At 37.8% G+C, this 27,466-nt stretch overlaps 3 protein-coding genes across 4 annotated transcripts; all 3 read right to left on the reverse strand.

The window, feature by feature from the left end:
• Positions 1-509: 509 nt before the first annotated feature.
• LOC107100251 (protein FAM177A1-like) lies at positions 510-3,807 on the reverse strand. The gene is made up of 6 exons (XM_015398669.1): positions 3,688-3,807; positions 3,520-3,578; positions 3,260-3,427; positions 3,130-3,184; positions 2,955-3,049; positions 510-1,997 (listed from the first exon to the last, which is right to left on the reverse strand). Exons 2-6 carry the CDS (start codon positions 3,541-3,543, stop codon positions 1,821-1,823), a joined length of 519 nt encoding a protein of 172 aa, XP_015254155.1. The 5' UTR covers positions 3,544-3,578; positions 3,688-3,807; the 3' UTR covers positions 510-1,820.
• A 2,457-nt stretch (positions 3,808-6,264) lies between these two features.
• Positions 6,265-19,037, reverse strand: brox (BRO1 domain and CAAX motif containing). The gene is made up of 13 exons (XM_015398672.1): positions 18,934-19,037; positions 18,337-18,470; positions 14,860-14,966; positions 13,632-13,728; positions 13,459-13,554; positions 11,963-12,035; positions 11,712-11,817; positions 11,073-11,162; positions 10,089-10,174; positions 9,908-9,989; positions 9,419-9,569; positions 8,683-8,842; positions 6,265-8,267 (listed from the first exon to the last, which is right to left on the reverse strand). The coding sequence occupies exons 2-13, from the start codon at positions 18,435-18,437 to the stop codon at positions 8,184-8,186; spliced, it is 1,233 nt and encodes a 410-aa protein (XP_015254158.1). The 5' UTR covers positions 18,438-18,470; positions 18,934-19,037; the 3' UTR covers positions 6,265-8,183.
• Positions 19,038-19,857: 820 nt separating this feature from the next.
• LOC107100256 (alpha-1,6-mannosyl-glycoprotein 2-beta-N-acetylglucosaminyltransferase-like) lies at positions 19,858-23,162 on the reverse strand. 2 transcript variants are annotated; one of them, XM_015398673.1, is made up of 3 exons: positions 22,972-23,162; positions 21,319-22,876; positions 19,858-21,282 (listed from the first exon to the last, which is right to left on the reverse strand). In XM_015398673.1, the coding sequence occupies exon 2, from the start codon at positions 22,637-22,639 to the stop codon at positions 21,377-21,379; it is 1,263 nt and encodes a 420-aa protein (XP_015254159.1). In that variant the 5' UTR covers positions 22,640-22,876; positions 22,972-23,162; the 3' UTR covers positions 19,858-21,282; positions 21,319-21,376. The 2 variants fall into 2 exon arrangements, with proteins under 2 accessions (XP_015254159.1, XP_015254160.1); XM_015398674.1 differs by having other exon boundaries at positions 19,858-21,280; positions 21,314-22,876.
• Between the last annotated feature and the right edge of the window lie 4,304 nt (positions 23,163-27,466).

Consider the following 27,466-nt stretch of genomic DNA (forward strand, 5'->3'; position numbering starts at 1 on the left):
AAACTTGATTAATACTCATAAAAACACCACCAAAAAAAAAAAAAAAAAAAACGAAAACCATTAACGCTTTAATATTCCGTCTTGTCAGCATGATGTTTAATCAACTTTCATTTTATTTAAATATTCTTGCGTGCTTGCACTGTGTGGCTATGGTGGGCATATATGACAGAACCAGAGCAATAATAATACCGAAATAAATGCTCAAAAAAACAATTAAGCATACAATTAATTGCCCCCTCAAAAAAACAGTAAATAAATAAATTTAGGTAGAAATTTAATTATACAGTGAGATGTAAATGTATTCATATCTTAATTAGCTTCTTAATTCACCTTTGTAATAATTACCTTATTTATTTATGCGCATGTTATAATATTTTTGTCTGTTTTATTCTTCCCTTGTATTTTTTTATCCTCTTTATTTCAACTTCTGCCCATACAGACAAAAATATTATAACGTACATAAATACATTTATTTAAAAAATAAGTAATTAATAAAGTTGAAGATTATAATGGACAATAAATAAATAAGGTAATTGTTATAAAAGCCGAATAAAGAAGCTAATTAAAAGAGATATATACATTTAAGTCTCAGTGTATAATTTAATTTCTCATGAGGAGATATATGCACTTAAACACATGGAGGAATATCCTACATAATGCTGTGAAGTCAAAGAGAAAAAGGCACAAGAACAACAGATGGCTTTTTACTTTCTAATCTAAAAACTGTTTCTTGCACTTGTTTTTAAGGCTCTTTACTTTTATATTTCCTGTACTAAATCCACTGCAAACACTTTCCTTCAAGTTAATTTAATCACAGTTCATTAGAGGTAATACAAGCCATCAGGTCTAAAAAATTCACACAATACGAAATAGATTCTACAATTATTGTGTCTATGTACAAAAAAGAAAAGAAAATACAGGGAGAATAAAACTATCTATTTAATGGGTAGAGGGAGGCCTCCTCTCCATAATGTCTCCCCCAAAATTCCTGAGCATTTCCCATGGGCGCCACAAGAGGGCGCTCACGTACAACAGATAGATACAAAGCTGCATTTATTCCCAACTACAGGTATTTTTCACAGCAATTTCATTTACTATCACATTCTCATGGTGTGATAACATTGACTTTAAAAAAGTATGATATACAAGAGAAAACATAATTAATTTCATGATCTAAATCCTTATGTTTGAAAAGAAAATCAACTAATATCTGTACTGTCATCAACGTAGCTCATAACATATTCTTACAGTTAGCTATAATAATCTGTTTACTCTACAGTTGTTACTTTTATTCCATTACACAACAAATAGCTGCATTAAAACTTTAAATACTCATTTTGTAGATGATTTTATGTTTATGCTGATATTAGCTGGTAGATTATGACATCTGTAAAGGTAGTAAGCTCACAGCTTCGAATTTAACATTTTAGTTTTATCTAAAATTGATGGATGGTTTCCAATATGACTATCCATGATTTTTTTTGTCAGAGGAAAAGCTAAATTTTTCTTTTCTATAAGTGTAGGGAATGGGTAACTATTTGTGCAAACTAAGTAGCAGAACTCCCCAATAGGTTGGGGAGGGGCAGATCCTAACTACCTGTTGATCCTTAAATGCAATGAAAACACTGAGAAAATAGTGTTTTTCTTTGTTTTGTTTGTTTTGTTTTAACTAAAATAATGATGTAACTGAATTATTTTTTTTACTTCTGGGATCACTTTTGTATATTTTCTCTGCTTAGACACAAACAGTTGCTATTATGAAAGCACAGAAAAAAGTCACTTTGCACGTCAGGTTTTACGTTTTTCTCTGTTTTTTTGCATCAGCTGTAAGTTTTATTGTCCTCATCGTCCTGATAAGCTCTATTCTGACACCCGTCGTCTTTGTGTCTGTCCTCGCAGCTCTGATGGACATCAGAGGGACGGCTCACGTCTCCTGTAGCTCCATAATGGCTCCCATCGACTTTAGGGGAAAAGTGGATGTTCTCCGTCTGGTTCTCCTGTGAGATCATAAGGAGGAGATATATGCACTGAAAAATATGCAGGAATCTCCTATATGATGCTATAAAACAACTGGAAGCGCTTAGAAGTTGCATCACCTTGCAAAAGTTTCCAAACCTCTTTAACTTCTTTAAATTTATGTTAGTTTATGATTGAAACTTCAACAGATTGGAAGGGATTTTATGTGGATGTTGGTTTCTTTTTAAGTCTGAATTGGGTGTTATTCTTAAATATCCAGCCCCTTTACTTATATTACTTAATGTATGTTAGAGATTAATTTCATAAAGACCATGAAACACAGCAGACAGGTTAGTTTTTTGTTTTTTTAAGATGAAATTGTCCAGAGAGCTGTTGCAAAGGAAATTTCCTTTTTTTTACACACTGTGTAAACTAATGACAAATAAAATCTGTCTAAGTCTAAGACAGGTCAGGAAGGAAGTACCGGTATTTAGGTTATAAAACAAGGTCACATATCTAAAATGAAAAGAGTAAGACACAACTACTAACCATTCCTGAACTGACAAGTAAGAAGAGCAAAAAAATAAAAACTTTTTTAAAAAGTCTCCCTTTAGGGAAAGATGACCAACAGAAAGCGACTATTAAAAGACTGTTTTAAGAAGTCCTGTTTAAAGTCGCCCTCAGTAAACATGTGGAAGTACGTAATCTGGTCAGAAGAGATTCAGGTTGAGTTTTTTGGCTTCCGTTTAAAATATCAAGCAGAGAACTGGAGCAAGACATCAACAAGAACACCATCCCCCATAGAGAAACATGGTAGTGGCAGCATCATAATGTGGGGATGCTTTCAGAGACCCTGATGGTCTTGCAGCCATTATTACTGTAGAAGAATATCTTAATATTCTACTTTGGGTTGGTCTTGTCTTCCGTTTTACTAAGGTAACAACAGCTGTCGCATTATGCTTGGATTTGATCTAAAATGACCCTGAACTGCAGGTTACCTTGTGTTCACGGTGATACTGATCTATTGCGTATTGATATTTGGCTGCATTCAGTCCAAGAGCACCGGCCAGTCTCTCTCCAAGGAAATCACAAGCTGGTTTAAGAAAACAAGACAAAGGCAGAACCATTAGTCCTTCTTTCATTGGGCGGCTGATTCCTGTCGTTACAACATACCCAGCAGCGACATCCTCCCAACTAGAATGGCCACATTCTTGAAGGATATCCTGGTCTAAGGGAAGACGGACATGCATGCATCATTATCTGTTGTCCAAACGGGGATTTTCTCCTACAAATTGATTCCCACCTTCCCTCCTGGATCTCCGCAGACGGTTCTTTTTGACTGCCGCTTCTCTGCCTCATCTTCTCCAGGTTCTTCCAGCTCCAGAGTTTCTCCACTGGAGAAGTAGATGATCCTCTTCTGCTCCTGCAAAGGTGGACCCCCGAAATCTGTCTCTTGGACTTCTGCAAGAACCTGGTGGATTGTTAAAAGCTTTGCATGAACTTTCATTTCAAAGGGAAACTCCAAGAGCTCCGTCTGTCCCACTTACTGATGACATGACTTACTTCCTGGTGGCCGCTGGTGTTCATTCTTTCATCAGTTGAAGCTTCTCTTTATGTGGAACCTTGATAGAGAATTACATTCCATCAACACCAAGTATCTGTGAAGGAAACGCAACCTGAGGACACAGGCTGAGTCCTGAAACCTGAGAGGACAAACACGGCAGTGCAAACCTTATTTCATGAGGAGGGCAGTCACTTTACCGCCGTCAGTTTCCTTCATGTCCTGCTGAGGCTGGGATTGGCTGCTGAGGAATGTCAGGATCTGTCTGTCACTCCTACTTTCCAAAACTCACAGAGACCTGAGAGAATGTTTAATCTACAGCCACTACAATAAGCCACACCCATCTGTTATCACTGGGACCATAAAGAGATCCACAGTGGCTCACATTCAAACAGGTTTTAGTCTGATGCTTTTATCAACTTTTATTTTCCTTATTTTAACTAAAGAGCTCCTTCAGGGACAAATATTTAATTTCCCTTTGGGGTTAATAAGGTACTTTTTAATTGAAGTGAATAGCTGCAGCATATATGCACAAAGAGGCGCCTCCACAGATCCTTCCTCCCAGATTCTATTAGACTTCATTATCAAAACCTCTCCTCACAAACTCATTAAGTGTAAACATCCTGACTGTTATTTGCAGTTTTTTTATTTCTTGTAAACTACCTGTTGCCTTTTTTTACACAAAAACCCACCTGTACATATTTAAAATCACCCTGATCAGTTATCTATTTATTAAAATCTGATTGTTCTGATCTTTAAAGCTGTTCAGGTTTTTTTCTGTTGTAAATTTTTTCAATTCATGTACAAACTCTAAATTTAGATTAACTGCTTTTGTGTTTTAATCTTTGTGTCCATCTAAATGCTATGAGTTTAATTTCCCCACTGAGTGACCAAAAGTAATATCTATAAACTTTTCTATTATTCTTCTGGCAGCTTTGTTTATTATTCAGTAGAACTGTACAGGATAGATGTCACATTTAGATATAAAATCAGTTCTCAAATCATTTATTATTGTCGATACCATCGCATTGATGTTCTTGCATTCTATCAGGTCTGTTTCCTATAAGTCTTAAAATGAAAATAGATTTTAAAAATATTTTTTCTAACCTGAAATAAAAAAAAAATGTTTTTAATCCAGAAAAGTTTGTTTAAAAAAACGTTCTGATAAAAAAGGGGTTTTGAAAGTAACTTTGCTGTTTTCTTAAACTAATACGGACGAAGGTGTCCACCCCTTTGGAATGGCGGTCGTTTGGCCTCTTTTGTTATGACCCCCATTTCAAAGGGGTGGACCCCTTCGTCCGTATTAGTTTGCTTGTTTTGGAAACAAAAACAAGGCTTTGTTGGGCTACTGTTAAAGAAAAAACATAAAACTGTATAAAGCCTCAAACTCAACACTATTCCTGACATTTTGAATTGAAAAAGCTTCCTGGATGGGAAGCGAAACATTCTCAAAGAAAGTCCAGTGAATTAAAAAAATATATATATATAAGTCTTAAAGGTAACTAGATATAAATCGTGGCAGAGGCATCATTCTAGAATAAAACCTAAATCTGAAGGATGTGTGAAGAGTGAGAATTTGCTAATACAACTGGAGGTACCTGTTCTTTTTAGGAATGTGCTAAAAAGTCTGTTATGTTTACTAATTATTGCATAGAGCATTTGGTAAAGGAAAATTTAAAGGAAATGCAATCCAGGAAGGGATGTTCTTTATCGAAAAACAATTTAAAGATTAACTTGGCTGTTTGCTCACATTCTATTTTTTTTTTTTCAAATTGTATTATTTCAAACTTTTTTTTTTCCTAAAAAAAATGTTGATATTTAACTTTTTTTCAGAACTCTCCTTTTCTGATATGATTATAGAAATTGAATTTTTTTCTTAAAATGTGTTTTCTATATCAGATTCTCTTTACTTGTGGGGGTGGGGTTTCTATTGGTCTATATGGACGTTAGCGACTGCATTTAAATTAGTTAATGTGTGCATCAAAAACAAGTGTTTTTATTGGGCTCAAAGTGAAGAGAATGGGATATATAAAAAATACAATTGGAAAAGAATGGAATTTATTAAATTTAATCTAAAGAAGAAAAACTTGTTAAAAAAAAATTTATTTAAAAATTTTAAACCTGTAAAAATGTACGCTGACTACCTTTTATTATTAAGATGAAGTACACATTTTTTTCAGTTTCATTTCCTAAAAAAATTTTGGAACAAAATTCACTCCATACTACGGTTAGCTGGTGCTTCATCTGCATAGAAAAAAAAAAAACTTCCTCTGTGATAATTTCTGCCCAAAGCTTCGCTGTGTTTCGGTTCCCAGAGAGGATTCACATCTGGTTGAAAGCTTCTCATAACAGTCGAGTCCAGCTGCTTTTTAATTTGCCTTGCAGAAATGTCTGTTCCTCTCCACATTGCAAACCTGGGTTGTTTTGTTCACTTTTTATCAATGTTCTAAAGTCCAGACAATACATGGAGATGCAAACTTTGTAAATTTGCTTTAACAAGGTAGAGTTCAGCAACTGTCTTCTGTGCCTCTTTTAAAACAGCCTCCAAATGCTTTCCAGATTGACTGGAAAGAAGGCGTGCTCCTCTGACATCATTCCAGAGCTATTCATAGGCTAGTTTGGTTATTTTATTACTCGTTTTTAAGCTTATTTGCGCATTTTGAAGGCTGAATCCTTTGTGTCTATAATGTAAGACTGCATAAATATGAAAAGAAAAGACAGTACGGAAGGAAGTTTTTTTTTGACTGATTTAATACCATATGAGTAACATTTACATGAAGGACACCACAGCAGAGGAAGAGGAGGAGGGAGGAGTTTACACTGCAGCTCTGGTGCAGCACCCTCATAGAGAATCGATTAGCACTGAGGGCCGACCGACCCCACAGCCTCATAAAGCGAATCAAGCGCTCCCGGTGCGAAAACTACATCAGTCTATAAACCAGCGCGACTTTAAAACCTGCTGGATAAAGTGCAGAGATGTTACAATGTGCCATGAAAACATCAGGGAGGGAGTCAGAGCTTAACTTTGAGTCTAACTTAGGTCAGCAGGTATACAGGTGGGTTAAATTAGTGCATGTAAGCAGAATGATACAGCCTATACAAGCTTCCAGGAGCTAAAATCCACTGGAACCGGAGCCAAAGATGCAGAGATCAGACAGCTGGAGTGACTCCGGGAAAAGTGGGATGATCTAAGAACAATAACAGAAAACAAAACACTGAATCTTACAGTATCTTTTACTTTAAGGTTTCCCTCTTCAGGCATGCTTTTATGGTACATTTAGAAACCTAATGTCAAACAAAAACCCAACATAATCACTGATTTAAAAAAATATATATATTTAAAAAGGAAAAATTTTACTGATTCTAAAGAATTCCTGCATTTAAAGTCTTATTTATGTTACCAGCAGCATATATTAGTATTTAAATACAGAGACGTGAGGAAAATTGTATAATAAATCATTTAGTAGTAGCGCGCTTCATGCAGGAGGCAGACATGATCAGCTTTTACAGGAGACGCTGGGAGTGCATTTCTAAAAAGCAAATTTCTTTTTTTTCCTAAGTGAAGGGAAACAGTAGTAGCCTCCTTTCAGTCAGCTGGCCAGCAGTGTGTATCAACAGGCGGGGGAGGGGTCATCTTATGACAAAAAGTTCACAATTTTAAGCTCAGTTGGACAGAAAATGTCGGGGATTAACGGTTTAACGCTACCTGAATGGGTTCTTATTATTACAATCAACACAGAAGCAAAACAAACGAAGGATCCTAAACAGACACTTTGTCAGAGTTGTGTCATCACTGCAAAATGATACCAATAACAATCCAGCAATAATAATAATTTGTCCTTTAAGGAAAAGAACATGTAGAAAACAACCATTTCATGTCAAATAGAAAAAGAGATCTAATACAAACAGATTGTAAACGGCTAAAAAACAAAATCAGATCAGCCACCAACACAGTCCAGCGTCTGTCCACTGCATGTCTGGATTTCCTATTATTATAAATGATTGTTGCGGATTGGAAAGGAAACAGCCAGCTCATATAGTCTGACTGTGATCAGGTGGTGCTGAGGATTGTTTTTCTTCAGGATGAGCTACATGTGTAGTGCTTAATGTTCCATACATACGCTGTCTGCAGTGCAATAAGTGCTTTCCTTAAGATTGAAATTCTGGATTCTTTTCATTATTATACTGGTTACTGAACAGAAGGCATCAGCTTCGGTTGTGTTTCCATCTTAACGCTCAGCTGCTCTGTAGTAACCAGGACCAGGGATGTTTTTCCACTCATGTTTGGATTTTATCTGGTTTAGAGAATTAACTGCTGTGGACAGTGTGAAGTGCTGCAGTAGTTTGAAAACAACTATCTGGTTAGATTTGTTCAAATCTAAACAATAAACTATAACCCCAGTAGATAAGAAAGAATCAGATGATATGGGATGGTTTTTTTTTAGGTGGGAGTGGATTTATGGCCTGCCTGGTTCACCACGAGTAGCAGACAGACCTTAGATTGTCATGGTAGTGGATCATCTCCAAATATAATGTACACGTTTCAGCATGTATGTAAAACACCATGGATTAACAGAGAAATAAAAGTCTCCTATGGAGGAAGATAAACAGATGCTGTCTTTATAAAGGCTGATACTTCAGCGCGGGGCTGTCAAAGATGGAGGGTTTAGGAGACGACGCAGCCTGTGTCCTTCTGGGGCTTCAGATCAGGCTCCTTCATCGGCTTAACCTCCTCCTCCTTGGGTTTGGCCTGTGGGATCAGAAAACAGGCTCATGACACCTTTAATTCAATATCAATTAAAAACACTGGAAAAAAGATCTAGAAATAAGTAAAAATGTCTTAAATTAAGTACATTTACTCTTAATTTGAGTAGATAAATGAGATAATTTGACAATGGAATGAGTATTTTTACTCTTAAAATAAGATAATTAGATAATATGCACTTAAAATAAGACAATGCAATTGTGTTTTCTTATTTTAAGTGTAAATTGTCTCCATCCATTGGCAAAATGTCTCTTTTATCTCCTTAATCCAAGATAATCCAAGATAAAATGCATTTTTTTCCATTGAACAGATTTCTGATCATCTTGAGATGATCAAAAACAAGCTGTTGGTCAATAAGGGCATGTTTTTTCTGTGATGTAATCCCAAAGCGACGGCGCACCTTGTCATTCTTGGCTCCCTTGGTCAGGTCGAAGGTGGCGTAGACCTCAGCAGTGCACTGCTCGCTGAGAGGCGGCAGCTCAAAGGGGACCGGCTCGGCCAGGCCGTAGCTGGCCTTCAGCTCCAGCTGGGGAGGCTCTGCGGGGATTTTATGGAAGTATCTGCAAACATCCAGAGGAGCAGTCCAAATAAACAAGGAGCAGGAGAACCTTGGATTGTAGACGCTCAATTCGCTCATGTTTTCTAAATTTTTTTCTTTCATTTTAAAGAATTTTTGAAGATATTTGCAGAGTTTTAAAGACTTAATGAACAAACAGAATATGTGAAGCTCAAAGCTAATTGTTTATATGAATGAATTTAGCCCCAAAAATTATGTAAAGTTATAATTTTTCAATAGTACATTTATTATCTTTAATTCCTTTTTTTTGTAATTTTTGCAACAAAAAAAAAAAAAAAGATCCTGTTTAAGCAGATTTTATGTCAGAACAGTGAGGATTGAGTCTCTTTAATGAGATTATGGTCAAACCTGGTATTATCTGTACATAAACACTGATAGAAGAAAGGCTGGATTACAGCAATAATGAAGCAATCAGCAATTATAATTGATACTGTCTAGTTTGGAAAAGTTTGTTCTAGAACTGAATGCTCTTCTTTTGCTCATCTCAGTTTTTCCAAAAGAGAAAGAAACAGAGAAAGTGTCTGAGTCAGCATTAATAGGTGTGTGTAGAGTGTCTCACATGAAGCCGTTCTCTCTCTGGCACTTCTCCAGCGTGCTTTTAATGAGGGCGCCCAGCTTGAGGAAGAACAGCTGCTCCGACGGCTTGGCCGTGGTGCCGGGGCCTTTGGTCTGACGGTACTCTTTACAGAGCGCCTCCGCGCGGGAGTAGCCTAAAACACGGGCGGTTCTGAGTCAATAACAAGCAAACGGAGGGAGGAGGAGGCTGCAGCTCATGTTGGGATGCATTTTTCTATAGATACACAGCTGCAGAAAACAGGAAGCTAACTCACAGGAAACACCTGCGGCGAGACGTACAGTCGTTAGTTCTGCCTCAGAAATGATAAGCGAAGGAAATGCAGCAACACATGGCTGACTGGCATTATAGAGTGAAGCCTGTCTAAGGCTAAAAACTGACGTACATTTAGAGAATATAAACTATGACAACTTCTTTGATGAGATCCCTGCACATTTAACCAAATGAAACAAATATAACTTCCTGTGTTCATACATTTTTCGGCCTCCTGTAGGGATCTTATAGCCTCTCCACATTTGTCGCTGGCCAGCAGAGTCTGGCCGTGGTAGCAGAACGCCTGCAATCCAAAAACAAAGGGGGAGAGACTTGAGGTTTAAAGCTGACGTTTTGTCATTTTATCCAAACTAAGCGAAGCTGCAAATGTGTGTCAGCTTACATAAGCCATGTAAAAGTACTGCTTCAGCTGCAGGTACTTCCTCCACTTGCTGCTGTACTCTGGCTCCAGGGTGTTCAGTGTGTGGTCTGCAGATACATGGATAAAAAAACTTAAATAAACAGGTTCTGTATGTAGATTTACCACCAAACCACCATGATGTGAAAAGATCGAGAAGATTTAGCTGCGGTTTTTAGCGGAGCTCATCTGTTTCTTCTTTGCACAACCGTTCAATCTTAGTCGATTCTTCTGTAAACAGTTGTGTTTTTTCCAAATTGCTATAGATTCATAACCAGATTCATGCTGGACTTTGACTAGACCACTCTACACACAAATTGCATCACACAGAGCAGCAACAGGCTGCTCTGTGTGATGCTCCATTAACTCTGAACCACTTTCCTGAAGATAAGGCCTTCCCGCAACCTGATGCTGCCGCCACCATTCGTTACCATAGCAATGCTTTTTCAGGTTTTTCTGCCCTCGTCCAAACAGATCATCACATCATTTTAATGTCTTCTTAAAGTAAACCGAACCTTTGGTAGCTTTATCACGCGTTCAGGAGATTCTCCCACCTGAGCTGTGAATCCTTGCAGCTCCTCCAGAGCTAATAAAGGTCTCTGGGCTGCTTCTCTGGTTACATCTGTCCTTGTCTAGCATGTTCCTGTAGATCTGCCAGTGTTTATAAGATGAATCAAAACATTTTGGACACTATGACTCTACGCCAATCTCACACATTTAGACTATTTACTGTAATTTGCTGGACTGGATTTTATCTAGTAGATATTAGTCACTAAAATAAATTATGAACTTTTAACTACGCCCACCTTTGTGTTGCTTCATTCCAAGAAGTAACATTAAAGCACACTGAGGTTTGTGGTTAGGCTGACAAAATGAAAAAGCATACATTCTGCAGAGCACTGCCTCTCAGGTCCTGATGCACTAAACTACCCTGTTAGAGTCCGTTTGTGCTGAAATAAAAACACTGACCTGCTTTCTGATAGAAGTTGGCCGTTTCAAAAGACAAAGCTGCAATCAGTGAGGCGTTGTGCTTCAGCTCGATGGCTCTGGCAATCGTCACTGGAAAGGTGAAACAGAACAGCAGCTGTTCAGAGTTTGGATTCAAATAAAGCAGCAGAGAAAAAGTGGAACTAAACAAGAAAGGAACAATGAAAGAAACTTGATAAGACATTTTATCTGTCCTTAAAGAAATGATGTTTTACAGTTTGATTTCCTTAAGAATCAGTTTAAAAAGTTAAAGTCCAAACAAGGTTTATACAGGAATGAGTAACTCTTATTTAATGCTTTTTAATGCTCTTAGAAGTAATTTTTAAAGCCATCAAAATATATTAATGACTATCATATATAACACAGCAAAATCCTTCGTCATCTTTACCGTCAACAGGCTGCAGCCATGTCCCCAATTTCCTTGTTTTCCATTTTAAATGTCATGATAATCACATTTAATGCAGTTTAACGCATATTAAGGCATTAATTTAAAAAAAATAATAATAATATAATGACCTTAATGATTGTTAATGACCTGCGGAAGCACAGTGGCAGATAGAAATCTATCTGCCAATGTGAAGCCTGTACGGAACATCCATTTGTTATTTAATCTGATGGTACCTTCTTGTGCCTCAGCTTGGCACTGGATGATATACGCATCAATGACTCTGGGCTCCAAGTCTCTGCCCTTTTCAGCGGGGGTGATGAGGCGAGGAATGTGGACCTCCTGTGGAAAAGATACCAAAATATGAAAAAAGAAAAGTGTTCAGGTCGTTCATCCGTTTGCTGTTTTCTAAACTAATATGTAGAAAAATGACAGCCAATGAGGATGTTTCTTAAAGATCTAACATCCAGCTGTGCCTCTGCTTCACCTTGAGAGTTTTGAATATTCCAGCAGCGACCTTCAGGCTCTTGTGAACATCCTTGGCTTCAGGCTCTGTTATGCTGTTAGGGAGGCAAAACAATCCTGTCAGTGTGAGTATTGTTTTCCCTTTCTGGGTCGTCTGGTAGCGGGTGGCCGGGTAAGGGAACCAACTGGCAACTCAAACAGTTAGCAAAGACAAAACCCTGACAGCTGTTCTGTACTAATCCAAAGATGGACTCACTGGCCGCTTTATTAGCTACGCATATCCAGCTGGCTTTGAGTGGAAACACTGAATCAGCATCAACTTTGTTCTTTTTGGCGGGGTGAGGGTGAGTTTAGGCTTAATCCGAGCCTCAAAATAAGGCTGATAAAGTGACCTGAGAACACGATCTCTGCAGACACAACACAGAAATAGATGAAGGACACGACGGATTCCACTGCTTTGATGCACTCATCTTCACAAGTGGACAATACAGCAGGTCCATCACTACCAACAGAGCATCTAACCTAACCTTCAAAGTCATAAATAAAAAAAAGATTTATTGTGAAATAACCGTTTGTGCTGCATTTGAAGAGGTAAGTAAAAGCAGCTCAAAAAAGGGACTATTTAGAAGATAAATATATTTCCTGTACTTGAAATAAGATAAAGACTGTTTTTATTCTTATCTTAAGCAGATCACTTTATTCATGTGCTCAAATGAAGGGAAAATGACACATTTCAAGAACATTCTACTTCCTTTAAGTTTGCTCTTTGCAGTGTATCTTAGTGCCGTTGCGAAACAAATTGTGCTCATTTGATTCCAGCAGATTAACGCTCCGTGACACAAAGCTCAAATCCTCCTCAGCTGGTTTCTAGATTTGACTGTTCCATAAATGTCTTTTAGAAGATGACTGCGGATGTTCTGGATAAGTGGTAGCCCAACACAGTGCTACACTGTAAAAACTGAAATATATGTCAAATGTTGTTAAATTAGTGTATTATCCCTTAATATGAGCAGGTAAGACAATTTGGTGATGGAATAATTTACTCACCTTAAGAAATGGAAATGTCATGAAATTTCATTTTGTTTACACTCTGTGTATACAAAATTACAAAGTTTGTCTAAGTCTAAAATAAGATGATTTAAGATTATATGAGAAATATATCTCCTTTAAAAGCATAATATTCAATTATTTTACGTCAGGTAAACACATACTCATTTAATTTGTAGATCAACCTATTTACCTGCTCAAATTAAGGCCAAATACACTAATTTTAGGAATTTTTCTACTTATTTTTGGATCCGTTTTTGCAGCGCTAGATGTGCTGAATAAAGAGGTCCGTCTGTTGGATTCAAATATGGATTTTATTTTCAGAGCTTTACGTTATTTTACTGTAACTTTGGCCATTTGATCTAAATCTGAATAAAACATCTAGAAAGACGTGTGAATTTGTGAAAAAGGGTCACATTTTGTTTTTAAATGAAGGGATGTTTGAACTGATATGGGAACAAGAAGACTCACTTTTCCTTCCCGGTGAGTCTTGAGGCGAACTTGGTGTACCAGATGGCTACGTTGAAGGCCATAGAGGCCAGTTCAAAGACAGCGTCCTGCTGGGCACTGAGAGCCGACCAAAGACAGGAGAGGAGTTAAGAAGAATCTACAGTCAGAGCTTTTACTCTCAGACTGTTTCATACCTTGCCATGTTTCCTTGTAAGGTGTCGGTCCACTTGAAGTTCTGGATGAACCTCATCTTGTTCTCCTGTGTGGTTCCATCCAGGGACGTGATGAAGCCTGATAGGTAATGGGACATAAGCCAGAAAATTAAAACATTGATGTACTTTGGTGATTGCAGGTCAACAAATGAATGATACTCAAACTTTTTCTCCATTTACACCATTGCGGTTTGGTTGCTTGGTAACCGACTCTACATCAGCTTTTTACACATTGGAGTAAATCATTTGTTTTAATGCAATGTAAGAAAACATGGTTAAAGTCTCAAATAAAGATGAGCTATAAGCAGGTTTCTTTTCTTCCTCTGTTTTCATTACGGGTATAAATGTGGACTAAACCTCCCTGGGATCAGAACTACATGATTAAAATGAGATTTTTACCTAAATTAAGTTAAAACGGATTTTACTTTTTGACATTCCCCCAGAAAAATGATGAAAAACTAAACTACAATTATGTTGGTGAAAAGTCATTCAGATCATAGTCATTTTTAAAAAGTACAAAAAAACAATCCACTGGAATTCGTTACAAAGTTTGAAGATGTTTCGCTTCCCATCCAGGAAGCTTTTTAATTCAGAATGTCAGAAATAGCGTTGAGTTTGAGGTTTTATACAGTAGCCCAACAAAGCCTTGTTTTTGTTTTGAAAACATGCTAATTGGAACAGACAATGGGGTCCAATCATTTGTAATGGGGGTTGTTTGGATTCTTTTGTGCTTGCAATGCCCCATACCAGTCTAGTGTCTAAAAAGGGGGGTCGTTAAAGGGGATTGTTGGCCTGGCTGAATAGGCGAGGTCCTCTGTTCTCCTGTAAAGGGGCTGCAATAATAAAAGGGAAGGAATCTGAGTCCACCCCGTCTGTTTAAGGTTGGTGTTTCTTTCTTAACATAGATGGCTTCCTTCACGCCCCTCTCAAACCACCTGTCTTCTTTCTCCAAAATGTGAATATTCTGGTCCTCAAAAGAATGTCCAAAACAAAACAAGGCTTTGTTGAGCTACTGTATAAAACCTGGAACTCAACACTTTCTTGAGATTTTAAATTGAAAAACCTTCCTGGATGGGAAACAAAATGTCTTCAAACTTTGTAACAAAGTCTAGTGGATGTTTTTAACTCTTTTTGGAATAAATACAAGTAAAAAAAAAACCAATGTTAAAGAACTGCACGTTTAAAGAAAACTTGACATTAGTGGACTCGCCTTGCAGCAGAGAGAAGTATGCATCCGAGGCGTTCTTCATGGTCTCTGGGGTGCAGGTGGAATCGGTGAACATCTCCAGCAGCCTCGCTCTGGTAGTCCTCAGGTCACTAAACAGGCCACACAGACAGACATCAGGTTAGACTCTTCTGCCTGATGCAAAAACAGCAGGAGATCACCAAGACTCACAGATTGATCATTCATTGCTAAAAGAGTCTCCTGTTTGTTTCATCCATGCAGTTCTACAGCATTAGTCATGCTGTACATGCTGTACATGCTGCACCCAGATCCACGATGGGAAGATAACTAGAACTAAAAATAGCAGCTGGACTGCATGACAACATTACTACGTTTAAAAAAATAAAAATGTATATTTGATCTACTAACTTGTATTTAAAACAGCCATTACTGGATACTTTTCAAGAACTAGAAGATTTTTAAAAACCCAAAGCTATGTAACAATGACATAGCCTCTGTCCCTCCCTGTTCAGGAGCTAGTAACTAGTAACTAGTTACTTTTATTGTGGAGTATCTCAGTTAGTAACTCAATTAAATTTAACTAAATGCAAACCTACTTGGCAAAAAATCTGATTCTAAACATGGTAGCCGACTTCTAGCCAACCAAACTGCTAGTGCTCAGCAACAGGTGGAGGAAGGGCCCGTATTTTATTTATTCTATGCTCCCCAGTCTCCAGATGGAGAAAACTCCAGTTGCTAATCCTTATTCTGATATAACTTTAAAGGGGTTTAAAGTATAAGAATAGTCATTTTAGCACTTTGCAGGGATTTTACCTTTTTATAAATATGAAATATCATCAATCAGCTCACACCTGGGCTGCAACAACACTTGTTTTCATCTGATTATTTGCCTGTTGAATGATGATATAATTATTGCTTTCACCTACATTTCCTCTTAAGTTACCGGATGCAGCCTGATTGAGTTTTTGTGTATATTTAAATGCCCTTTAGGTAAAAGCAAATTAAATAAATCAAATCTCAACAGTGACAGATTGCCTCAAGAGTTGACTATAGGGACATTGAGTAGGTCTTCCTTATTTTAGGGATTGCTTATGTGAATATAGGAGTTTATCCATAGAGGTGAGTCTGATGAACAGAATCAGATGAACATCTGATGAGGTCGGTGCAACGAAAAACCAGCAGAAGCTACAGACTGAAACCAAGCTGTGCTTCATTTGACTTTACTGTAAGCTATATTAGTTTCATACTTTGAGCTGCACCTGCTGGGAGCCTTTATGTCGTTCCTGAAATGAGCCGTGTCTGCTTACAGGATTGGTACAGTTTAAGCCTGGAGGTATAGATCTGATCTGAACCCTCCCACATGCGCTCTAAATGGCTAAACTGCCTGCCATGATGTAGCTCAGCCCCATTGTGTCCACAGTGTTCAGACTGATAAACAGGTGTGATCACTGAGCTTGTCTGCGTTTCAACATCTTATCGCTCATCTCACAACCTGACACCATGTGCAACATTTTGATTTATATTATCTGCTGTTAAAAATCAATGCATCCATAAACTTTAACATTATGGCAGCCTGCCTAATAAAGGAGGCAGCAAAGCAGCCTCTCATGATCCTGTTGGCGAGTTTCTGACACTGAGGATAGTTTAAAAATGGTGCTTTGGATACAATTGATAGGAATTTATGATAAAGACAAAGTTTTAGCATTACTATGCGCTGTAACATATGTCCAATGTGGGGATCTACTGCGGTAAGAGTTCACCTAACACAGGGGTCAGCAACCCACAGCTCAAGAGCTGCATGAAGCTCTTTAGCCTCCCCCTTACAGCTCCCTGGAGCTTTTTCAAAAATTTATGAAAATAGATTTTTTTGTTTTAATATGGTGTGCAGGAGGTCAAACTAAAATTAATTATGTTTTCCAATGCTGTAAAAATTTGTATGATAAATATATTTAAACAATAATTTGCAACCAGCGAGGCTCTGTGATAGGCAAATAAAGCGGCAAGTGTGTCTCGGACCATGGACTATTTCCAAAGGGAAAAAGGAAGATAGCTGATGAGAAAAGAGGATTAAAAAAATGGACCGAATCATTTGCTTTCATTATAAATGCGAAAGGATTGCCTGCATTTATTACTTTGTAATGAGAGGTTGTCAATAAAATAAAAGAAAAAGTTTGGAAAAGAATTTCCAGGAAAGGCTAAATATGCAGCCGACCACCAAGCTGGGAGTGAGAGAAAAAGTGTGATTGCAGAACTTCTGGATAAATTAGAGGAGAGCAAAGAGAGATTTAATAGATGGATTGCATCTCCAAACTCCACTACCGCTGCTGGTTTGACTGCAAGGAGGGAAAACCATCCACAGATCAAACAGGTAGCGCTCTGATGCAGCTACTTTCTTCCATTTTTCCCCCAAATCCTAAAAATCTAAATCACACCAAGGAACGCTGGTGATGAAGGATGCAGGGATAGAGACCTCTGCTCTGATGAATGTCAGTTCCTGATGGATCCTCATGACTCAATCAACTCCTCCCAACAGAAACACGTCCACCTTATCCTGTTTCTATAATTTCATCAATGCAACAAAACATAAATCATGCAATGGGAGCGTTCACTGCTCCTCCCTCACCTAATGCTGCTATGTGACATTTGCTCCAGGATAAGCATTTAATCATGAATGCTTATTCTATATTTATGCCCACATAGTCCTTTTCTATAGAGTCAGTGTTGACATACGACGCATATATAAGACTTTTACATTTTTGCGGCTCCAGACAGATTTATTTTTTGTTTTTTTTTTGGTCCAATATGGCTCTTTGAGCAGGATGAATATACTGACACCAGGCAAAACGCAAACTCATGGAAATCTGAACAGACAAGCAGACAATTGTTGCCTCCTAAACAGTCTTTTGCAATTTTAATACTGTGGAGACGACACACCCACAGCAAAACATCCCTGTGATCCATTTAAACACTTACAATGTTCACGGTGCTACTGCATGGGGGTCGCAAAAGTTTTTTTTATATTCCCCCCCTGCAATTTTTTCCACTAATTAAAATGTCTTTAAATCCACATTAACATGAATTCAACACACTGTAGTAAACAGATAAATGGAGGCAGAAGATGTCTTTCAGTCATCAATGCTCACATTCAGTGACACACAGGAGCTCTTTCAAGCTGGGCACCGTTTCATTCAAAACACCTGTCCCATCAACCAGGAAAGAAATTACTTTTGTTACATGACTCCATCTGTAATAGAGTGACTATAGGACCAGTTTGATATAACACTATTTCATATAATAATTAGGGGGTCCCCGCTCCGTCTCGTCATCAGTTTGGGGGTCCTTAGCCTGGAAAACATTGAAGGTGATCTAAGGTGCACACTGAATGTTTAAAGGATGCAGACACCCTATATCCTATATCAAAATCTCTCAGGAAAGCCAATATTAGCCAGATGATCATGTTTGGAGACAGCAGTGCTCTGCATCGAGTGTTGATCATCATACTTGCAGATCTTGTTGGCCGCTGGGCTTCCTGCCACACCGTAGAAGTTAAAGGACACCGGCGCCGTTGCCTTCAGAGGGTTTCTGTGAAACCAGTGGGCCATTCTGGGGACAGGATCACACCTACAGAGGGAAGGCTGCAACACAGGGACAGCTGGTTAATCACACAGACACCTTAACGATGTAGCTTCGCCGACTAGCTGGTGGGTGTTTCAAAAAAGAGATTTTTTTTCCTTAAAGGCGGAACGTTTGTTTGGGAGTGTGAAGGATTCCTACGTCACATTTACGGAGCGCCGCGGGTTACATACCGAGTTAGCTTTCTAATAACAGCTACTAATCATCTACAAACATACTTTAGGTCCGTAAAAGACACATTAGATTATCTCAGGGACGGATTGTGTCTGATCCTGAGGTTTCCCCGATCATTTAAAGACCAAATTCAATGACGTCAGCCACAGAGCTCATCCTAAGCTAACTGCTAACAATGGCTAAATCTACAACCACAACAGGACTAGTTTAATACGGTGAATATGGATTATTCAGACGCTTTTATAAGTATTGCTGAATTAGTTTAAATGTATTTAAACTTTCGCAGGTTACCTGTCAATGCGCCGCCACAGATTAACGCTTTGGTTGTCTGGAAAGTCTGTCACTGACAACTCACTCACTTCCGGAAATAAACACCGAGCGGAGGCTGACCAATGGGAAGCGAGGATTTTATCACGTGACGTACTGGGAGAAGAACGTATTGTAAGGAGATTTAATCTATTTATGGGGGTTCATACGAGCTTTACACTTGTCAAACACAATACATTTGTTTGTTTTTCGTTTTTTTGTGTCATTAATGGTTTGTTATACTTCTGTCACCTGAACATAAAATGTATTTAAAGATAGCTTCCTATCATCTTCTACTTGTATTAAAAGATTAGATTAAAAACTGACAGTAAATTATTAACTGATTGAAAAAAGTGTAATCTATAAACAAAAGTCTAACTCTTTACATGTCTGAACTACATGATCCTTCAATAATCTCACAAATGCTGCATGTTTGTTATTTTATTTTAGCTTGTTACTGGCAGAAGTTACAGTTAAATCATCTTTGTAAATCATTTATTACTAGTTTTAAGGAACTGCTAATGCCATGCTTATCTCAGTGCAGTAAACATTGTATACACTTACATACACCTACTGCTAATCATTTGGTTTTACTTTTATGTCAAACATCCTCAACACTGAGATATTAAAACTCATTGTTTTACCTTTTTTTTTCATTATTGCTTGATATTATGTCAAAATTCCCAACTGCATGCATGGAATCAGGTTATTGATGAAGTTTCCATGTTTCATCCCAACAAACATACAAAACAACACTATTCGATCACAATCAATGATCTACAATCATTAATTTCTTTAACTCAAGAAATATTATTGTTTATCTTTTTTCTACCTATTTAATTCCTGTAATCCTGTAATATGTTCATGGTTTTTAACTGGTTTGATAATAAATATACCATGTAATACCAGTTTAACAATCTTTTTTATTTCAGTTGTTGATGAAACAGTGAAACAGTTTAGCAAGTATTTTCCCCATCTGGCAAACGGAAAATAACAAACAGTTACTTCAAGTGATAATCAGAACAATTCAAGACAAAGAACCAAAAAAAAAATAAAATTATTGATTTCTTTCTCAAATATAAAGGAATCGTTGAAGAGTGTACACAGAAATGTTCGCCAGGCAGCAGACTTTTTTTACAAACATTATTTGTACACTGGATTGTCATTGCTTTTTTTTTTTCTTAAGATGTTATCAGTTTTCTTTGTCAGCAGAAATACAAGCCAATAATCATTTAGCAATAAAATTTACAACAAATGTTTAAAAATCTATGCAAGGCACCTTGAGGCACACCAAAATCAGGTTTAATCAGGCATTAAGAAAGAAACCCCAAATCATTTTAAGTAGAGCTGAAGTTTTGATTTGATTAATAAAGCCGCAAAAAACAGAAAATATCCCAACATAAAAAAATGGGCCCCAAAATTGAGATTAGGATGTAAGTACTAATTTATCTAATATCAGTGCATTGAAAGGCTTTTCAGAATAAGGCATTTTTGGTCAGATTTAAGGCATACAACAACAAAAAAAAATAAAAAGTACGTACAATAACTAAACTGAAGGGAATTTGTAGTTTTCTTACATAAAATCTCCATATTTTTCATCTTATTCTCGAATCGACACAGTGTAAAAAAAAAAAAAAGACAAAAAAACCCCCCATAAATTTAAACATAAAAGGTGCAAATATAGGAAAGCAGCATCACAGGGGATCCTGATGTTTGCAGAACCAAAACATTGGTTCCAAAAGGTCACTTTTTTGGCCTTAAGTAAATAAAAGCTGTTTTTTTTTTCTAAAGTTTCTGTGATCAATACAGAGGGAGGAAGAAAAACACCCTAATGGTCCAGCATAGAAATAAATTTCACATTATCTGATGCACATTTCATTTAATGAACAAATTAAGGAACTGAAACAAGACCAAAATATTTAAAGAAGGTGGATACATATATATATCTATTTTTTTTACGTTTGCCATTATGCTTTCGTACCATCACCACATGGAAACATCTTTCAGAAAATCTTTGAGCAACTTCCAGAAAACAACAATAAACAAGCAGGATTTTCTCTTGCATCTCTAGAATTAACAGCATAGAAAGGGCTGTCAGGATTCGACATCAAATGCTGCTCTCATGTCGAATCCCATCTAATGCTTTGGCTTGGTAGAAACAGACGGAAAAGCAAAGGAGGAGTCTGCAGTCACAATGTAAAGGCTTTGGCACTGAATAAAAAAGTTAAAAGTTCACATATAAATCATCATGCAAACATCCACTTTTTCCCAAAACTATTTGGTTACGACCTTGTCGGCCAAGAGAAATAAACCCACCAAAAAAAAAAAAAAAAAAAAAATCATGCAAGGCCAGGATTGTCCCTTGAAAAATACTCCTGGAAGATTCTTAAAGATGGCACATTTGTAAACCATCATGAAAGGTCGGAGCTCACAGGCGTTTGGAATAGTTATTGCATAGAACGTGGTCTCGAACATCTCCCCATCCTCCGTTCTTCATGTGGGCCTTGTGCTCCACTGGCTCCTGCCTACTGAGGACCAGACGTGGAGGAAAGAGGCTGTCCTTTGCCGTCTGAAGGCCCGCCTCTACTTTTTGTAAGGCCATTTCTGGTCTGCAGTTGTCCTTCTGGTGTAGACCGCAGTCCCCCGTGTGCAGAACCCTGGAGGCCTGCGCCGACACCACTTTCAGGGGATTAGAGATGCATGCTCCAGAGAGGTGCTGGAGGGTCCAGTCCCAGTTGTAATCATCGTAGGTGCAGAATTCGTTGCTGCACCCCATCAGCTTGTAGTACACCTCTCTAGAGATGGCCATGCCTATGTTGTGTTTGGTGGACAGCCATCCAGAGGTCAACACCTTATCGGACATGCTGCTAAAATCTGTCACGCCGTTGTGGTTTCCCAAAGCAAACAGGTCGCAGTCTTGGCAGCTGGTCTTCCTAAACTCCATCATTAATTTGTAGAAGTGGAAAAAGTCTGGTAAAATGTAGTTGTCCTCCTCGAGGAAGACGGCGAAGCCGCTGTAGCCCTGCATGGCGTGCACTCGCTCCCAGACGAAGTGCAGCTTCCACCACCAGTGGTGCTTGGTCTGAGTGATGAAGGCCTCCCTGTAGTGTCCGTACGAGTCGGGGTGGTCCGCGTTGAGGCATCCTGTTTTACGAGCCTCTTCCTTGGATATGTCTCGGGGGCAGTCTCGTGGGTCCTGCCCAGGAAACTCATTGGGATACAGCTGAGTGCTGAAGGGGAAATAAATCTGCAGTACCTTGCAGAAAGTTATCCCTCGCACAATTGTGTTGATTTCCTGTGAGACATAGTCGTGGCTGAAGATAAGCAGAAAACTGTGCACCTCAGCAGCCCTCTCCAGTGACCTGATGAGAAGCCGGAGGTATTCAGGCCTGTTGTGAACCTGCACAACCAGAACCAGGCGGGGCTCCCCAGGAAACCTGTCTGCATTGTGGACACACTGTTTGTAATTGGCACTGTAAATGGACTGAGTCAATTCAGTCAGAGACGCAAAGCTCAATATCTCACAAGAGTTTGTTCCCTGATTTCCATTGCTGGAGACCACCCTGGAGCTGGCTGCTCCGGGGTCATTTTCAGACTCTATCAGCACACGTGTTGAAAACAAGAGAGTCACAAGAACAAAAATAACTCCCAGCAGCAGGAGCACATTCCGTCTGACCAGCCGGAGCCTCATCTTTCCCTTCTTTAAAGGTAAACTTTGGACTTTAGCAGATATGGCTTTGATTCACCTCCTCGCGCGCGCCTGCATCGTTAAAAGCCCGTCCTCGCGCGGCTCTTCTTCAAACAGAAACGCCGCGTGACGTTCCTCTGAAGACCCGAGCGGCAGCCGTGTTCTCACGGCTGCTTTAACCGACCGTCTCCCCGCTGGGAAGCAGGAACATTTTCCCAAACAGCCGCGGACTGGAAGAACCTGCGGAGGGAAAGGAAAGTTTAGTCCAACCAGACTCCATTAAAGTCTAAAGTTTGAAATGAGAACAAAAAAGGAGAGAGAAGAAGCAGACTTACCCGAGCTATGGGTGAAGTGTCAACACGTTCATACCAGGAAGAGAATGACAGAGCGGCGATACAAGTTATTGACTGCTGACGTGTACAATCCAGCCAACGAGGAGAGCGCGCGCTGCTCCTCAGCACCGCTTTGTCCTGCCCACAGTCATGTAACACGAGAAGGAAATGTAAACTAGGACGAGTGGGACATCTGAAAAATCTGCCTTACCTTTCATAATTGTATCTGCTTCAGGGGCGTAGCTAGATAGGGGGTCATGGCCACCCTTAGCCACCCCTGCCATTTATTTCCCTCTAATAAAGACAGCGGCAACAGTAATACTCTCAAATGGAATATTCAAAACATTTAAATTTTTCTATATTAATAATTACTTGACGACAAAAACACTGTTGTTAATTATGCACATCATTATACTAACATTAAACATGATAAGTACAGAATTCAATTAGAAATAGATTTTGTGTTTTATGGGTTAAAGAGAAAATAATGTGTCTGCAAAATATTTAGGAGTCTTCAGTGAAATCATACATAAATATCTACTTTAATAAAAACTTATTAAATATTAATTTTGTGTAGATATTAGTACTTGTAAATATCAATGTTATGCAGAATAATTACTGATAAAAGTAGGTAAGTAAGGACAATGGAGAAGATGTTCGACCAAAACTCCAACCTGAAAGAATTTTATCCACCATACTTTTTATCTAGAAAGCACGGATGTTTGAATATATTTGCTTATTTGTTAGCAAAGGCTGTGGGAAAGTATAGCTTTTCTATATTTAGAAAATATGGATGTTTTGCTTGTTCATTTCCTGTTGGAACAGTGTAGATTGACCGTGAGGTTCTGGTGCCTATCTACTTTCGGCCACCCCTCAGTGTACACTGGTTATTGGCCACTCTTAAAAAAAAATTCTAGCTACGCCTCTGTTCTGCTTTAGGCCTAAACATGATTCTATGCAAACTGGGAAAAGTTTGTTATAGTTCTACATGGGTAAAAAAAACAAAAAAATCAATGAATAATATTTGATTTATCAGAATTCATTATTACTTCTTGCATCTGCAGGTTTCCTTTTTAAATTTATTTTTTGTCCTGCCTTATTTTCTGTACGGGTTGGGGGCACCGTGATTTCATGGATGCACGGAAAAGCATGAAGTAAAAAAACAGGGCAAAGGATTCAAATATATTAAGATAGCTGCATGAAGTAAGTATCGTTAAAATCAAAATAAAAATCCCTTAGCATATAAAAGCAACTCAAAAAATTGTAGCTATATAAATATCTAAAAGATCAAGTGAAGCTATTATTTGGAATATTAGGTCAATATACATTTAAAATTTAGGAATTTTACATATTTTTAACTTGATTTAAGTTAAAATTTCAGTTTTCTATCAAATAAGAATTAGAACTCTAAAAAAAACTGATAAATTAATCTGTAAAAATTAGAGTATTTTTTTTATTTTGAAAAAAACGTTTAGCAGAAGATAACCAGGATCCTTTCTCAATACCACCTTATTGTTTTTAAATGATTAGAAAAGCTGAATTTAAAAAAAAATAAAAATTAAATAGATCCAAAAGACCTATCAATAACCATGTCTGTTCCTGCGCATATCATCATTAGAATTTCTTTTAGTATTATGTCTTCAATACAGGGGCCAGGATATGATCTACAGGGGCACTAGCCCCCACTGGCCCCTGTCTAGAACCGCCCCTGTCTTTATTAAAACTCTAATGTTTCATTGTTTATCAGCGTTAGGCAAGGCAAGTTTATTTGTATAGCAAAAATTCAGTACAAAGACAATTAAAAGTGCTTTACAAACATTAAAAATAACAAAAGAAATAAATAAAAGCAAATAGAGATAAAAACAGATAGTAAAATACAGGACAGTTGGTCCACAAACTGAAACTAATGATACCTCAGTTAACGAATAAACATGAGCCAACCTTTCTGCCCCTGACTCTATTTGTACGGGTCTGGCGTGTTTAGCAAATAACAAAAGCGTGCATGTCACCATGCCTGAAACAATAGGCTGAAAAACCTGAAACTGCTAGGAGGAGACAACAATAGAGGATGGAACCGGAGAGGCTGGGACTTTTTTCTGATACTGGGACACTATCAGACACCCTGGTACAGGGCGTTAATTAACACAGAGCTGTATTGGTAATAACAGAAAATTCTTTCAAAAAAGAAGGATGCCATCCTTCTGTTATGGCTCTTTTGTATAAATAAGGATATTCAAATATGTCCCGGAGGTATTGTCACCTAGCGCCCTACATTTGCATTATCTTTGGTGTGTAAAGACTTTCAGTCCAGCCTTTTCCTGTTGGTGTGAAGCACATTTGCTCAAGTACTGAGAAACTCAATGGATACTTTGATGCACCTTTTTAGGCCACTTAGGCACAAGAATAAAATACATTTCTTTTATTTTGGTAAAATGTATGCTTTTAAACATTATAATACAAGTAAAATACAACACTTTCTTTAAATAATATTATACAAAAGAAAAAAAATGTATACATGTTTCCTTAAAGGACAATATTTCAGCAAGAAAGTCTATGCTTAAGCCTGTATCGCCTACCATAATAAGTTGTTTCTTATTCTATAAAATTATATTCACACACAGCAAAGATACTAATTTTACTGTATTTTTCCCTAGATGAGTTTTAAAATCATTTCTTCAAGAATGAAATGCAATTAAAGCTCTTGAGATTCTCAGACTGTCCCACAAGTTCACACCTTTAACAGAACCAGTTAAAAACGGTTGTTCAATAACTTGTATTAGAGAAAACATGTAAAATTACATACAAATTACAACAGTTATAATAAAGCCATTATAAAAAAAACCATAGCAATTAAATTTTAAATAAATACATAAATTACTTTCACAAACAATGATTTAATGCCCGATTTTAAAAATCTAAGATTCTTTGCAAATTTCAGGTTTTCCAGGAGTTTATTCCAGATATTAAGGAAACTAACTGCTGCCTTCCTTTGTCCACTTCAGCTTCTCTGAACTCTCAGTTTCTGAGGCTCTTGAGGGATCCTTATGATGCATACCCTAAAAAAAACTCTACATATCAAGAGCTAAAACCAGAAGTCAGGGCTGTGATTTGAGAAATTCAATTTTGTCACAACTCTGAAAGAAGCATTTTGGATGAGCTTAATCTGAAAGAAAACAAGTGTAAATACATCTATCTTCAGTTTTTGGTCAGACTTAAATTAACTCAAATAAAAGAATCTACCTTCCTTTATCATTCTGTCCCTCCTTTTAGGAGCTGCTTTAGATAACAACCTTATAGCATGCACTGCAGGCCATTTATTAATGACCTAATGATTGAGTTTTATTGTACAATCCTGCTGCAGCAACAAGTCCAGCAATCTGGCATCTTCCTCTCTGCAGTAAACCTGCACTTAATGTCTTGTTGGTGTAACATACTTTTTGAAAGCACTGAGTTCAGCTTCCTTTGCACTGAGCAAAGACATGTTTAGACATGTTTAATTGGCATAAGAGTAGAAAGAATATTATGATGTGTCATAAATGCAGCTATGGGAGAAATAACAGTATCCCAAGGGTGGAGCCTTGAGGAACACCATAGATTAAGGTTAAAAAAGTCAAAAACTTTTCACATTATAATGGTTAAATGGTGATTAAATGGTGATAGGAAGAGGAACGTGGGACAGCACTCCCCTCCTTGGACATCTTGTGCAAAACATTAGCTATTGTCACTCATGTGCAATATTCTTCTCTTTCACTGTGCAATAACAAATGCAAACTACTGTGTATTCTGTATAAATTATACTTATTAATATTGTAGCGACTATCGGTCACCTTTTAATCGCTTCTGGGTGTAGAGAATCCTGGTATTAACGCGGTTACAAGATGATGTCCAAAAGCGGGAGATGAGTTATGGGCGTTCCCATTTATTGAGGTCGGTTTGTAAATGAAACTGTCAGAATGGCGGTCTTTTACAGCAGGTAAGATGGACAGGTAATTAAGGAGAGTTTAGATATGACAGAGCTTTACCATAGGAGGCAGGCTATTGTGTGCCAAAGAAAGCAGTAAAAACCACATGACCTCCCATCACCCAAACCTTTCTGCCCTACATCTCACCTTTATAGTTTTCCCCTCCACACTGCAACCAGTGGTAGAACAAAATAGGTCAGTGCCTCCAAACCAACTACTGTGTGGTCTTTCCTTTGCTCTCTATGGTGCAAATATTTTTATATCTAAAGGAAACGTATTCCAGGACATTGCAACTTTTATATGCTTTTTTTTTTACTACAGGATATACACTCTTTTTATATTGTCTGTTGTATTTTTATCTTTCATGGCATCATGCTTTAACTCTTCGTACTCTATATAAGCTACTGGAAGAATTTCCCTGAAGGAGTAATAAAGTAAAGTATAAGTCTAACTCTATCTGTATCATAAGTTACAAATTCATGGAACCGTGGTACCGAACAATTTTTTCAGGCATAGAGGATTGATAATAACTTATT

Source organism: Cyprinodon variegatus, unplaced genomic scaffold, assembly GCF_000732505.1.
Source record: "Cyprinodon variegatus isolate N-32 unplaced genomic scaffold, C_variegatus-1.0 Scaffold949, whole genome shotgun sequence".
NCBI lineage: Eukaryota > Metazoa > Chordata > Actinopteri > Cyprinodontiformes > Cyprinodontidae > Cyprinodon > Cyprinodon variegatus.